Raw genomic sequence first — 16780 nt, 5'->3', positions numbered from 1 at the left:
GATTACATCATGTCAACCATCTAGTGAAAAAACATTTTGAACGCTTTCGCATGTGACTCAGAATGGCAAAATTCGAATCATAATGCAAATAGCTATGTCCACTTACGGAACATTTCATTTTAATTGAGGCCCACCAACGGCCGAGCGGTAAAGACGCTGAACACTGGTAGTTCGGTCCGAGGTTCGAATCCCGCGAACGGGCTGGCTGCATGGGCGTTTTCGTGGTTTTCCCCATGTGTAACGCGTATACGAGCCAGTTTCCCTTAGAAAGTCCCTTTCAGGGGGCTCACTTTTTTGTGAGTACGGGTATGGCAATCCCGAGGTACCCTAGCCCTTCAGGGGATCATCTTCTTGATGAGACCGGTGTCACGATCCTGGAGCCCCAGTGATCTTTCCTCTTTTCCGTCTCCTCTCCTCTTGGCTGGAACTTTTTCCTTTCCCTTCTCGCCTTGTGGTTTCTCTCTACGGAGTTTGGGGCTCGTCACGAGAGACTGGAGCAGCTCTCGTCTCTAGTCTTCGAGTGGCGAGAAAACTGCCCAAGTGTTTGCCGTGCGTGGAGACCCGTGTCGCTGGAAAGGAGGGTTCTGGTAGTTGAGGGGCGAGGTACTGTCCCCAACACACTGCTTTGGCCTCTGCTTCAGCTAAACGGGAGGCACCTTAGTCGTCCTCACGGGTGTCAATCGGCTGGTCACTAGTCCTTGTGTCAGTGGCTTGGGGTCAAGCTCTCGGGAGTACCTGCTTTCGGGAAAGCCGACTGTGGGGCTTCAGTTTGCGTATAGGTCTGGCTAGCCCTAACACAGGAATCTGTGTTCCCTTGTTGGGCTCCGTGGTGGGCGGGGCCGTCGGACCCGAATCTTTTCTCTTACAAACATGGCTTCACTTTTCATTCTTAAAAAACCTGACTCAAATGACACCAACCAAAATATAGAAATCGTTGAGAAATCAATTAACAAGAAGATCCGTACCGATGCAAGTGCCAAAGAATCTACTGATTGTCCGCGCTTTATTGTTGTTTCCAGTGCCTCTGGAGAATTGCAAAAGATGTCTCCTTTCCTGGTCAGCAAATACATTCATTCCTGCGTGAGCCAAGGAACATAAAGCGTCTCCATTCGGGAGACTTGCTTATTGATACCCTTTCGGCCTCCCAGTCTGCTTCACTTTTACGTCAAACCAAACTTGGACAAGTAGCTATAACTGTGTCAGCACACAAAACACTAAATACCTGTAGAGGTGTGATCTCGGAGATCGACCTTCTGTGTGTTTCAGAAGAAGAGTTCGTCTCCGAGTTAGCTGAACAAAATGTCTGTGGTGCTAGGCGGATCAAGATGCGAAAGGAAGGTCAGTTGATTGACACGAAACACGTGATCCTGACCTTCAAATCGCCTGATCTGCCGAAGAATATAAAGGCTGGGTATCTTAACTGTCCCGTAAGACCATATATTCCCAACCCAATGCGATGCTTCCAATGCCAGCGGTTTGGTCACTCTAAGACATCCTGTCGTGGCACCCTTACGTGCGCCAGATGCTCGTTGGTTGGCCACGATAGTGAGAATTGTACCGCTGCGCCATTGTGTGTTAACTGCAAGGGTGATCACCCAGCATTTTCTCGCTCTTGTCCAAAATGGAAATCCGAAAAGGAAGTGCAGGCGACAAAAGTAACTCGAAATGTGTCTTATGCTGAAGCCCGGAAAATAGTACAAAGCTCACAAGTGCGCCCAAATTTATCTTTTGCCAATGCGGTTAAGTCCACAAGATCAGTTGCCATCCAAACATCTTTCATTTCAACAAAAAGCCAAGAGCCTCAAACTAATAACAAAAACAAGAAAGACCCACTTCACACAACCCAGAAGAAAGAAATAGTAATTCAGAAAAGTCCAAAACCAAGCCTACAAAAAACAGCTAACAAAAATCGAAACCTGAGCAGTAGTTAAATTGACGATTTAATATCCGACACCCCGGACTCGGATAATATGGAAATAGAAGAAGGAATGGAAATCCCAAAAGACCTGCTCCCTCGAAAGACAAAAAAGGAGCACCGAAAAAATAAACAGGAGACATAATGGCCACCCTTATCTCTTGGAATTGTCGCGGTTTCCACCGAAATTTGCTTGACATCAAAGCTATAATCAATACCTATAATCCTGTATGCTTAGCAATACAAGAAACAAATCTCAAACAGGAACAACAAGCAAAACTTCGGAGGTTTTCTATTGTCAGGAAGGATAACCTTGCAGGTGAGCGTGCCAGTGGGGGTGTAGGCCTCCTCACCTCACTGGATTATCCATCAAATGCACTTCCTTTGACGACATCCCTCCAAGTTGTCGCAACTCAAGCCAAATTTCATACTGTTTTCTCAGTGGTTTTTCTGTATTTGCCTCCAAATGAGCACATTGATCAGCAAGATTTAAATGATTTCATAGAGCAGCTGCCTCACCCCTTTATCATAATAGGAGACTTTAACGGCCATAGTCCGCTCTGGGGTAGTAAAGACACAAACTGCCGAGGAAGACAAATTGAGCAGATGATCGAAGATCATAGCCTTTGTCTCCTGAATAATGGGCAGGATACGTACTTCCATGAGCCTTCAAGGACATTCCACGCTCTCGACCTTGCCATCTGTTCACCATCTCTGTTGCCATTTTGCACTTTTAGTGTCGGAAGTGATCTCTACAACAGCGATCATTATCCCATTTTTGTGTCTCTTGCACGAAGAGGAGCAAACCCCATGTCGAGACTCCCTCGGTTTATACTAGATAGGGCAGACTGGGAACTCTTCTTTTCCATTGCAGAGCTGACAGATGAAATGGTAGACAATGCACATATCGATGATGCTGTTGATGCTGTTACAAATACTATTATTGAGGCAGCTATGCTTTGCATTCCTAGAACATCAGGAAAAATATTTAAATATTCGAAACCATGTTGTAATCGCGACTGTCATGAAGCACTGAAAAAACAGAAAAAGGCATGGGGTATTTTTCGTAGATATCCTACTCTGCGAAACCTCATAGCATTTAAAAGAGCCAAAGCAAATGCACGAAAAGTAAGGAGGCAGAGCCAAAAGAATTCTTGGATTTCATATGTGTCGTCAATAACATCCTCCACGCCTAGTAAGCGAGTTTGGGAAAGAGTTCGAAAAGCATGCGGCATATATAAAGACCACTCACTTTCCTTTTTGGAAAAAGATGGCCGAGTGATTAGCTCCATAGAAGAAATTGCGAATACTATTGGTGAGACATTTGCTGCCGTTTCTTCCAGCAGAAACTATTCACCTGCATTTCTCTCTATCAAGCATCATTCTGAAATAAATCCCATCGCATTCAACTCTTCCAACTCTGAGCCTTACAATAGAGACTTTTCTATGCTGTAATTAAGGAGAGCTTTGTTGCAGACACATAGGTCTTGTCCGGGTCTGGATGTCGTGTATTATGAAATGCTAAAGCATCTGTCCTATAAGTCACTGACTGCCCTTCTCACACTTTACAATAGAGTGTGGAAGGAGCGTACTTTTCCCAGTGCATGGAGGAGAGCTGTTGTAATTCCTATTGCGAAGCCAGGGAAAGATCCAAGAAATCCCTCCAACTATCGGCCAATTGCCCTTACCAGTTGTGTTTGCAAACTCTTTGAAAAGATGGTAAACAGCCGCCTTGTCTACTTCTCGGAAAAGAATAAAATTATATCGCCTTATCAAAGCGGTTTTCGAAAGGGGAGAACTACCGTAGATAATATGCTACTTTTAGAGACATCCATTCGAAAAGCTTTCGTAAGAAGGAGTCACGTTGTCTCGGTATTTTTTGACATTGAGAAAGCATATGATAAGGCATGGAGATACGGTATACTTCGGGATCTTCACGAGAGTGGCTTGCGCGGCAACCTACCAATTTTTATTCAGAATTTCTTGAATACTAGAACATTTCAAGTAAGGATTGGCTCTGTTTTGTCTGATGTTTTTGAACAAGAAGAGGGTGTGCCTCAAGGCTGTGTGCTCAGTGTAACTCTTTTCAGCCTAAAAATAAATTCTGTATTAAGACAACTTCCTCCCACCATTTCAGGTTCTTTATATGTTGATGATTTACAAATTAGCTGTAGAGGTGTGGATATGAGACAAGTAGAGAGACAGCTCCAGATCGCTTTGAACAGGATCCAGGAATGGGCAAAAAGACAAGGATTTACGTTTTCGAAACAGAAGACTGTGTGCATTTTTGTAGAAAGCGAGGTCTCCATCCTGAGCCTGAATTATACCTTAATGGGTCTGTGATTCCAGTAGCATCTGAAGTAAAATTTTTAGGGCTGATGTTCGACCAAAAATTGACTTTCCTTCCTCATGTCCTAAACTTGAGAAAAAAGTGTATAAAAATTTTAAATATTTTAAAAGTCCTGGCGAACACCTCCTGGGGTGCAGAGCGTTGCTCCATGCTTCGCATTTACAGAGCTCTTGTTCGCTCTAGACTAGACTACGGCTCAGCTGTTTATGGATCCGCTCGGTCTTCAGTGTTGTTAAAACTAGACCCTGTTCATCATCAGGCTCTACGGATTTGTTCTGGAGCCTTCAGGACGTCTCCTGTCCAGAGCCTTTATGTTGACTGTTACGAACCATCACTCCGTTTGAGGCGTGAGGAGTTGTCTCTTTTACAGTATTTTAATATTTTATCTCAACCTGACCATCCTTATAACTTGTGTATATGTGACAATAGCTGTGACCTTTTATTTGAGGCACGTCCATCCTGTGTGCCTTCTTTTCCTGTTAGAGTTCGTCCCCTCATTAAAGAATTCTCCCTGTTTGATATTTCCCCACAGGCAGTACAGCATTTTGATATTGCACCTTGGAAAAATGCACAAATCCACCTTCTTGACATTTTCCACAATTACGGAAAAACAACTACTAATAAGAGCATCTACAGACAAATTTTTGCTGAGCACAGGCAGAGTTACAGGAGTTATGTTCCCATATATACGGATGGCTCTAAGTCAGCTTGCCATGTTGGCATGTCATTTATAATTGGTGACCACATGGAAGGCAGACGTTTACACGACGCTTCCTCTGTCTTAACCTCCGAACTGACTGCCATATATTATGCGCTTTTGTACATCTCAATGTTGCACCATCGAAAATTCATTGTATATACGGACTCCTACAGTGCATTGAAAGCTTTAGAATCCTTTTCTAGCACTGAGAATCCTGTGATGGTGGATGTTCTCAAGTTGAATATTAAATTGACATGTCGTGGATTTGAACTTCTGTACTGCTGGGTCCCCGGACATACAGGAATAAAGGGCAATGAGCTGGCGGACATCGCAGCAAAATCTGCTGTTGAAATGTCTGGCCGCCTCATCCCTTTTAAAGATATCCGTTGTGTCATAAAAAAGAAGATCCGAAAGAAATGGCAGCAACTGTGGGACATTCAACTTCATAACAAGTTGAGAAGGGTGAAGCCTAAAATAGAGCATTGGGATACTACTAGCAATCGCAGGGAGGAAGTTCTTTTGACTCGCCTTAGAATTGGTCACAGTAGAGTGACACATGTGACTTCTGAAAGCTGAGAACGAGCCTGTTTGTGCAACTTGTAATGTTTGTCTTTCAGTTTATCACATTTTAATTGAATGTTCATATTTTAATAATCTTCGTGAGAAGTATTTTAATAGCTGCGACCTGCCTCTCGACCGTTTAATCGGAAGAGAGGTCAATAATAATTTGTTTCACTACCTCAAGGAAACGGGTTTCTATTATTTAATTTGATTTTTGTCCTGAGATTTTATGTTGGAATTTTAATTAATCAGATGTTTTAGGATTTTATATCTATATTGCATATCTCATTATTAAAGTCATAATCAGCATTTTCATCCCATCATTTAAATATCTTTTTACTTGCCTCGATTTTAAAAGTGTGCTGTTGTCTTTATATTTTTTTTCCTCTAGTTTATATGTTAAAAAGAATCCTGTGTTTGGCGCATATGGCCTATTGAGCTTTGCGCCATAAAACTACTACCACTACCCTTAGAAAGTCCTCCATGAAGGCATCCCTTCCTTTCGGCAGATAGCTCTCGTGTGCTTTGCCAGAATTAAATAATCCAATCCAATCCAATCCATTTCAATTGACTCAGCTCTTATTTCCATACTCTGAACAAGTTTCATTAAACTTAAGATAGTTTAATATTTCTATTTTGTCCGGTACATGAATCTGAATATGGTACTATTTTTTCAAAATTTTTATGAACTTTATTAGGCATGACGAAATTTCTTGAGACCCATGAGATCCTTCACTTTCTGGCCAAACAAACATGTGGTTTATGTTTTTATCGAAATCATGGCAATTGAAATTATAAACATATAAATTTCGGTCATAATAAGCTACGGATGCGTTCAATTTAGTTGCGACTAAAGCCTTTTCTAAGTAAAAAGAAAGTACGAAAAAATTTTCGGATGCTGCCATATGACTACGAGCTCGATCAGCCTCTTCTCAGTGAGTTTTCCTTTCAATTTCTGCCATCTGAATTCCCTCACCATCTGAAGACTAAATTTTTATTTGCAAAGAACCACAAATCTGGCATATAGCCTTAGACGGTTGTTTAAAATGTAAATTAAATTTTGGAGAGAATGCCTTTTAGTAATATTTTTCTTTCATTGATACTACATTTTCCTTTTGACATTGTGTGCCGTATAGCTCATACAATTTCTTAAGTCAGGATCTAAATATTACAGCCTTGGATTTGAGCTACGGTGTACTGATTAGTGTAGGCTGGAAATGACTCTCTATAATTTAGAATATGTGTGTTGTGGGGCTGCATTTTATTTTTTTTAACAGTTAATTTTGATTTAGGAAACAGCCTTTCCTTTACATTTTCATTTTCCTACCTACGCTTTCCTGCCAGAATGAGTTTTCAGTTTCCTGCTTTATGCAAAGTAGCGTAGAAACTACTGTTTCAGCTGAGATTTAAGTTACTTCAGACGCAGCGTTTCTGCCTTTCGGCCGCCCACCAGCGGCCGAGCGGTAAAGTCGCTGAACACTGGTAGTTCGGTCCGAGGTTCGAATCCCGCGAACGGGCCGGCTGCATGGGCGTTTTCGTGGTTTTCCCCATGTGTAACGTGTATACGAGCCGGTTTCCCTTAGAAAGTCCTCCACGAAAGGCATCCCTCCCCTTAGGCAGATAGCCCTCGTGTGCTTTGCCATAATTAAATTAAATACACCACAAAAAAAAAAAAAAAAAAAAAAAAAAAATCTGCCTTTCGGCCACATTGTTGCTCCTAGTTAAAGTTTGCTATTTTACGGCTGTGCATGTTAATAGCCTATTAATCTAATGTGTAACGTGTATACGAGTCAGTTTCCCTTAGAAAGTCGTCGACGAAGGCATCCCTCCCCTTAGGCAGATAGCCCTAGTGTGCTTCGCCATAATTAAATAAACCAAACCAATTATTATTTAACGGCCAAAAAATTGTTATTTAATGATGTTAATCTTTATTATTTGGAAAATTTATTATAAATTAAAAAAGCTATGACTGAGGCAAGTGTTTTGATACTTAAATTTAAGATATTTCAAAAAGTGGAGTTAATTGATTTGTGCAGTGAACGGCTAAATTAATCCGTTAGTTTTATTTAACAAAGTTTAAAATATAACTAGTGATTACAGCAAAATTTCCACAACACCTTTCGAAGTTTAGTTTTTTGTTATAATCACACATGAAGATACTGTTTGTGCTGGAACAGCTACAAGAAGGAAGGCCTTTCGCGAAGAGCTAAATTACACAGGCATTTAGTTACACTCTTTATTTCCATTGTACCATGCTATCTGAGCCTTGAAAGGCGAATTTCCTTTGTGTGGTCATTGTTGCTGCTGCATTCAATGAGGCGGTGTTATATTCTGTCATCGCTTAGCTAAGTGGTCTCAAACTCACTTTCTGGCCTCACTTTCAAACTGCACGAAGGCCGAATTCACGAAATAAAAGCAGCTGACAGGAAAGAATATTTTTTTTTCATCAAAATCGAAAATTTTGTAAACAAAATAAAAGATACTTTAAATTTCTCTCGCTAAATATTTATGAAAACGTACATAAACAATAGTGATAATGCCGCAAAGATAAAAAATTCAAATTTATAATTTTTTCTGATCTGAAATATAAATTTTGCTAAAGATATTTTTGTTGATTACATTTTGTTATTCAAATATGTGGATAGCCAAATATTAAAGTCTTAGACTAATATTTCTATCATACAATTCTAATTAATTAATCATTAAACCACTTATTTTAATTTAAATTAAACAAAAACATGTAAAAAAAATATTATTTTAGAGTGATAATTTATAAAGTGGAACAAAATTTGAGAATAAATAATGACAGCCTTGTCTCTTTCTCCTATTTATTAAATTTTTCTTTGATGCATAAATAAAAAACATGTTTGTATGTAAATATATTATAAACATTTTACTTCTTACTACAGCTTGAGACTTGATGACGTTTCGATACTGATAAAAATTGCAGTCTTGGAGAGAAATTGTGAGAACTAGCTTCATCACATATTATAGATGCTTATCGGTCAATCGATGTTTTTTGCTAATAATTTTCAGCCGCGAAACAAATTTTCACATTTAAGCGTATTCCCAAACAAAGCGATTTTTCTTCGTGCAAAAATTCATAACTGAGCTTATTTATTTTTTGACAAGTACGGATAAAAATTAATAAAATCTGTATTTTCAAGTCTTTGAATAAGCTTTTTATTCTACTGTAAATTAATTAGCTACATTTATAGAGTGTGTGGAGAGTTATTCATGTTCTTTTTTTTTAATAGAAATGAAAATAATACAAACTCGGACTTTAAATAACTAAATCTTGAAGTCTTTGCAACAAATACATAATGGAAATGTCTTGTCGGGCAGCATAAAATTATTTCGGGAGCCGCTAGTTTGAGACTACTGGCTTAGATCATAGGTGTTCATAGATAGCAGTTCGACATTAGATTCAAGGCACTGATAGAAGTTAGTACCAGAAGATACTGATGGAATTAATGTTTTTAAGAAGGAACGTAAATTATATCTCTCTCAAGGGAAAAGACGTAAAATATGTCTCAGTCGTCAGAAGAAAGGAATCTTCGGCCAAAAAGATAAAGCCTTTTCTGTGACATGGTTGCAGATGATTTTAATTACCCTCAGCTGCAGCGGAAAAACCGTGCTGCGACATAACGTATGTTGTGAACAGAATTCTAAATGGCGAATCTTACAAAACAGGACCCAGTTTTAGATAAGAGAAAATTCCACAGCTAGCCTATTTCCACATCGGATCGAATCAGATCTAACCCTCGTGCCCCCCCCCGTCTCTCTTTTTTTAGATGAAATTGTTTTTCTTACGTTATCACATTTCTGAAATAATTCTTTACAAATTCGCCAGAATCTAAAAATTTATGAGAAATCACGGAAAATAAGAAATTAAATTACAGTTTATAAGTTGTAAGTAATTCTATATTCATTTCTTACAATTTATAAAGGTGTTACAATTTATAAATATCTATATTTATAAGTATAAATTACAATTTATAAGTTAAGTTACAATTTATAAGATGTAAGTAATTCTACATACAGTATTTTTACAATTTATAAGTTGTAAGTAATACACACAAAACCTTCAATTAAAAATTATGTGCTTAATCCTTACTACCTCTTGTTTAAGACAGTAAGACGCATAATGTGACTTATTATCTTACATCACGTACAAAAGTTTTAATACAGATAGTAATTTTTTTCATTAATGATTTTGTGAAATAATCCCCACGAATTCGGCAGACACAGATTCCACTATTTCCCCAAAACTGATGTTCAGGGGATAAAAAAGAAAGTTAACGAAAATACGATTTTAGCTTTCCCTAAATCAATCATTTACATTATTTGTAGTAATGCACGTAAGACCAATGCTGCAAGCAAGTTATTTTGTTCATTATTAAACAATAATTCTCCATATACAATCATATTTTTTAAATGCAATAGCTATGTATCAGCATCAAGTACTGGATTATGCACAGTCTGTTGCCATTGCTAGAAGTAGTAATTATTGAGGTGTAAATTTCTGTAAATATCTGAATCTATTTGATTATCTTTCTGTTTTTGTGAATTGATATAATGCCATGAATTGGTTTTATTTCATTTTGCGTAATCGAATTTGTTGCACGTATTTGCGTGAGTCTTTATTTCGTATGTAGGGATTCAGATCTTGTAGTTCTGAATCCATAAATGTTTCAGCTCTGAAAGCAGCTCAGCTAGAAGCTGATATAGCCGAAAACTCTAATGATGTGTGCTGAAAAAATTTTGCTACAAAAATAGCGACATTTGGTAATTTCTCACCAAACCGATGGCCTTCTAAAAGTTTCTGGAAAGGCATTCTTAAAGTTCCAGTAGCGATTTTTACCGAAGCTTCCAGATGGCCAGGCAACTCGACATAACTACGGCTCCAAGAATCAGTGCGAATGAGTTGCTTTAGATGCTTTTAAGAGTTAATTCCGTGAATCGTGTGCTTTAGAGATTACTTTGTGAATGATATCGGTAATCTGAGATTTTTCTCGCTGATGTCCTGAAATATCCTTATCCTAAAACAGATTTGAGGTTTTTATTCTTGATTTATCGGAAATAGCTTTTAATCCTGATTCCCGTATTTGGCCTTCTTTTCCCACCTCTTTGCATAAGCGTAAAAAAGGATGAGTTTATGACATTTCACTTTCCGTTTGTTATACCAAATCAGTCACGTGTGGCTCGCTTGTCATATTTGATCTTTCTTAAAGACCCATTTCTAGAAGCTGTTTTTTTACTCTCCCTATTTTGTCAGCTTGTCGCACTATACTGAACTGGTTACGTTAAGAGTTCTGTTAACAAGGTCTTTTAGAAAAATGGAATATACTCAAACTCAGATGAACCAAAAAGCCCTTTATGATGGTAGGTTATTTAGATTGAAGCATATGTTGGAAAGAACAAACAAGCAATGGATTTTCCAATCTAACATTTGCAATAGAGGTATTCTAATAAGTAGAGACCAGAAAAGTCATGCATGTACAAGAGATGAATCGGAAACTGAAATACAGAAATATTTAGCTGTTTTAGAAGAGGTCGGGGAAAATTAACAGGCATTCCGGCGATATATAAGGAAACCTTTGCACATGATTTAGAAAAAAGGTTTAGATTTCATTACTAATGTACCAAACTTTGTATTAACAAAATCATCAATGTGTAGTCGCCATAAGTCTGTAGAGACTGTTAGGTATTTTTTGGAAGCAGGAGTCATGAAAAGTGAGCAACGCCTTCGTCGGGAATCGAACCGCAGACCTCTGGAATATGCGCCCAGCATGCAGACCACTACACAACGAAGGCACGCTAAGAAGGCGGAAGAAATATCTTATAAGTCCCTTGGCTTTCATTCATTTCCTTTACTTTGAAGATATTATTAAAAAATCCGCTGAAATTTTAAAAAAAAAACATTGATGATGATCAGAAAAATAGAATTCTTGCATTCGGAAGTGATAGTATTATGAATAGTTTAAAAGGAAATGGAGAGTGCGTTGGAGACCGCACTTTCAAGTTATGCCTATCACAGTTTAATAAAGTTTAGAGTATTAATGTAGATGTTGGAATTTCCGATGATGTAACAAACAGAAATGACTGTTTCATGCGTTACTCCAGGACAAAAAAAAAAAAACATATTTCAGTTTTTTTTCTTTATTGAGTCAAAAAATACCATAAATGTTCCCCAAATCGTTTAGAGTCGTTTTTGACTTATTAGTTATTAATTCTATTAAGAAAAGTACTTCTTTTTGTTGAAGCAAAGGGCTAGAACTTTTATACTAACCAATGATTGTGAAGGAAGGGGTAAAACTTAGGTTTGTCGCAGGTCCCCAGGTGTTTGATCCCAAGCGAACTTGGTACTCATTTTATCGACCCACTCCAGGAATGAATGGCTGAGTCAACCTTGCCCTGCCCGGGGATCGAACCCCGGATCTGTGGTGCTGCTGCTTCACCAGGCCTATTTTTAATGTTAATGTAAACGTAATTAAAATAACAGAGTAACAGGAACTTCATTTCGAATGACTAAACTAAATTATGCATTTATTATTTCTAAACCGACTTCTTTCAATGTAATGTACATTGGGAAGTGCATTTATTTGAGGTTCTTCGAAAGCTGTCTTTTACAGTGAACTTATTGTAAAATTTTAACATGAAAATGTTCTTAAAACTCTTTAATTTTTTTGGGGGGGGGAATTAAAAAAAAAGAAACTTATTTTGATGCTTCAAAATTATGATAAAATATTATTGATGGCTAAGATTTTTGAGGTACAATAATAAGCTGCCTTCTAACATATCCTGGAAACGTGTAAATTGAGGTTAAAAGCTTCCACGAAAGTAATACAAATATTGTTTTCGTGCATAATCATTTCCCACCAAGCTGAATCACTATAAAAAACCGTCGAAACACCTTTGAAAGCATTGACTTCTAAGTTCTTTTATTTATAGAAGGAGGTGTAAAAACACAGACTGTGTTACAGGAGAAGTAAGGGAATATTTTCCAATCCAGCTAAAAAAGGAATAAAATTACTGTCTATTCTTTTCCTCTAATCATCTGGAGTAGGTACTGAAAAATCTCCACGAACCTATAGTTCGCAACAATGTATTTGTAGTTAGGAGTATCGCAAGTAATGGCTAGTTATTGCAATAAAAATTTTAGTTATAATTTAAATGTTGAAATATTTGATATCTCTAAAAAGAATTATAAACCTTTTGCTCTCTGTATTGTAGCTAAGTGTTTGAACTACAAATAAATTCGCTTTTTGTATTGAACCGACGTTAGTGTTAATCTGGCGAGTATGATTGGAAAATTATTCACCATTATTTCCACGTATGATATGACACGTATGACACTTACTCTGAATAAATGGAGGCAAAAAATGTGAGAAAAGAAGGAGCTATGTTTTCCAGTACAAATTCCAAAGAAGAAATGGAAAAGAGGATAATAAGGTAAGAAATTAAGTTAATTTTTGATACTTTAAGGGGGTCGAAGTGAGCAGGAAGTGAGATTTTAGGGCTATACCTGAAACTTTTAAACTATGTTTCCTAATTTTGCATTGTATGTATAAATGAATCAGGTAAAATTCCATTCTCTTTTTAATTTATAAAGCTACATTCTGCATACATTTTACATTGGCTGTATGTGTATTTGTTTTATCATTCACCTCTCAGATTCTTAATTAAATGGTTATCTTTGTCTATTGCTTGTAAAATACTACACTTGAAGCTAATTTGTCTTCAGATTTTTATGAAAATCATTTTAATTCATCTTTCTTAAAGATTTGCATTCTAAGTCCAAGGAAGTATTTTGAATTGTACAATGTAAGTAACAGTACATCGTTCTACGATGGATTAACACATACATAAATACAAAGTAGCGTTACTGTGAAGCAGTAGATCTAATATTTTAATTGTGAGGAAATATCTGAACCTTTTTTTGATAATAAAGATGATTTAGAATATATATTCTGATGATGATCGCATGCAATATCTACAAAAGTAAGTGTATCATATAACTAAGAACCTTTTTTGTATGATGTCAATTATAAAAATGATTCAGAACTTGTTTTGTACGATGTCAATTGCGTAGTATGCATATATGAATCAGGTGAAATTTCATTCCCTGTTTAATTGATGAATATATATTCTGCTTGTGTTTTACATTGGCTCCTATGACAACAGCTGTCCGTATTACCGACATCATATAAACCAGCTAAGATTCGTTGCTAAGCGATCATACCTCATTACTCTTACAGTCTGATTCACTATTAAGTGAATAATACAACATATTTATGCTACTGCTATTCAGCAGTACTTAATAAATTTACTTGCAGCCACTCTTAAAAAAATTTAGTAATGTAATCATTGTACAATAAAAGTATTTCAATGAAATATAATAGCGTATAATTTTTGGAAAATACATTTATGCTATAATTTTTTTTTAATTTAGCCCTTAACAATATTTCAATGAATTCTTTCCCCCAGTGCTCTTTTTGACACTTATATCAAGAAACAAATTTGTATAGGACTGAAAGGATTTTAATGAACATTTTTGAAGATGTGTAGATGTGTAGTGTTAAACTGTATTTTAATAGAGAGAAAAAGTGTTTAATATACTTTTTACGATATAAAAAAACTTAACTATTTTATATATTATTTCTTGGTGTTTTTTAAGAATCTTTAAACGCGCATCTAATTTTGAATATAAATTCTTAATTTATGGTAACTCTAAAGCAATGAAGTTTTTTTGTTTAATTCCTGTTTCGTTTATAAAATTCTGAGGGCTATGGTTCTTTTAAAAATCATAATCCTTCTTTAACTTGAAATAAATCTGTATAGAACTAAAATATTTGATTTATTCTCGGTACAAAACTAAAATATTTGATTTAATGCACCTTAATTTCTCTATGCAACATAAATTAATTTTTGAAAATACAAAAAATTGTTTTTCAACAGTTTCTTGTTCGACTGTTGTTTTCAATCCTTTCTGTTTCTAAATATTTACTGCGTAGCATAGTTGTCAAGTAAGCATAGTTTTCTGCATAAATTCATAGTTGTCAAGCAAAAATAATGTAATGTACAGTTAAGTACAGTATACCATCATTAGTTAAACAAGTTACTCATTTTTTAATAATAAATAAATGAATTCATATTATTAATGTAGCGTTTTACTCTTTCAAAGTATATCAAAAATTTTTATCAATTTCTTTATTAGCATTGAAGCTACACTCTGCATTAAACATATGAAAGTATGTTTTCACCTAAAGCAATTAACAAGCAAGTAAAGCTTTCACACTTCATGAATAATTTACAAGAAGATGAAGAAATAAGCTGAAGATAGGCGAATATTTTATTTTATTTATATCTAATCAATATGAGAATTTGTAATCACTTTTATCTCTTTTCTAAACTTATTTCATGTAAAAATCATCAAAAAGACAGGATAAGCCATTACAGGCAAGTTAAACAGAAAAAGAATTAAATTATAATTTTTTTATTACAACAGTCAATTTATTTACAACAAATTTCGTAAAAGCATATAATTAATAAAGATAAAAACTTAGTAACATAGAATTAACATAAAAACCCAAACCATTTATAACAAATTCATGGTAATATAGAATTGATACGGCAGATAACAACACACTTGAAAACAAATTCCAAAGTCAACCACAATCGTAAAGCTAAAAATATTCATTTATACATCCCATCCAGAAAATTATGTTGCATATATTTAAACCATTTACAAAATATTGTAATAGATAAAACAGTAATAACAATATCGAACATGCCTAAGCTTATTACATATTAAGCATAAATATTTATATATATAGCATAAATATTTATATATAAATTTGTAAATATTTAAACCATTTACAAAATATTGTAATAGATAAAACAGTAATAACAATATTGAACATACCTAAGCTTATTATATATTAAGCATAAAATTAATAAAGATAAAAACTTAGTAACATAATTAACATTAAACAACAAACTATTTACAACAAATTCATGGTAATATAGAATTGATACGGCAGATAACAGCACACTTGAAAACAAATTCCAAAGTTATCCACAATTGTAAAGGTAAAAATATTCATTTATACATCCCATCCAGAAAATTATGTTGCATATATTTAAACCATTTACAAAATATTGTAATAGATAAAACAGTAATAACAATATCGAACATGCCTAAGCTTATTACATATTAAGCATAAATATTTATATATATAGCATAAATATTTATATATAAATTTGTAAATATTTAAACCATTTACAAAATATTGTAATAGATAAAACAGTAATAACAATATTGAACATACCTAAGCTTATTATATATTAAGCATAAAATTAATAAAGATAAAAACTTAGTAACATAATTAACATTAAACAACAAACTATTTACAACAAATTCATGGTAATATAGAATTGATACGGCAGATAACAGCACACTTGAAAACAAATTCCAAAGTTATCCACAATTTAAAGCTAAAAATATTCATTTATACATCCCATCTAGAAAATTATGTTGCACATATTTAAATCATTTACAAATTATTGTAATAGATAAAACAGTAATAACAATATCGAACATACCTAAGCTTATTATATATTAAGCATAAAATTAATAAAGATAAAAACTTAGTAACATAGAATTAACATTAAACAACAAACCATTTACAACAAATTCATGGTAATATAGAATTGATACGGCATTTAACAGCACACTTGAAAACAAATTCCAAAGTTATCCACAATTGTAAAGCTAAAAATATTCATTTATACATCCCATCTAGAAAATTATGTTGCACATATTTAAATCATTTACAAATTATTGTAATAGATAAAACAGTAATAACAATATCGAACATACCTAAGCTTATTATATATTAAGCATAAAATTACTAAAGATAAAAACTTAGTAACATAGAATTAACATTAAACAACAAACCATTTACAACAAATTCATGGTAATATAGAATTGATACGGCATTTAACAGCACACTTGAAAACAAATTCCAAAGTTATCCACAATTGTAAAGCTAAAAATATTCATTTATACATCCCATCTAGAAAATTATGTTGCACATATTTAAATCATTTACAAATTATTGTAATAGATAAAACAGTAATAACAATATCGAACATACCTAAGCTTATTACATATTAAGCATAAAATTAATAAAGATAAAAACTTAAAAACATAGAATTAACATTAAACAACAAACCATTTACAACAAAA

General features: G+C 34.8%; 1 protein-coding gene across 3 annotated transcripts in view; it reads left to right on the top strand.

The window, feature by feature from the left end:
• The window catches only part of LOC118203997 (uncharacterized), a 40569-nt gene that overhangs the window by 21883 nt on the left and 1906 nt on the right, over positions 1-16780 (top strand). The window contains exon 1 of one of the 3 annotated variants that reach the window (XM_085809812.1): positions 5082-12981. The exons of the other annotated variants lie outside the window; for them this stretch is intronic. Coding sequence (XP_085665938.1) covers positions 5095-5541 — 447 coding nt within the window. The 5' untranslated portion in view covers positions 5082-5094 and the 3' untranslated portion in view covers positions 5542-12981. Of the gene's footprint in view, positions 1-5081; positions 12982-16780 lie in introns of those variants that run through there. 3 annotated transcript variants of the gene reach the window in all.

The sequence above is a fragment of the Stegodyphus dumicola genome, chromosome X2, assembly GCF_044657685.1.
Source record: "Stegodyphus dumicola isolate Sdum_Otavi_A_Nest chromosome X2, ASM4465768v1".
NCBI classification, from domain to species: domain Eukaryota; kingdom Metazoa; phylum Arthropoda; class Arachnida; order Araneae; family Eresidae; genus Stegodyphus; species Stegodyphus dumicola.
The sequence above is the reverse complement of the archived record's forward strand: the minus strand, read 5'-3'. Positions and strand labels throughout refer to the sequence as shown.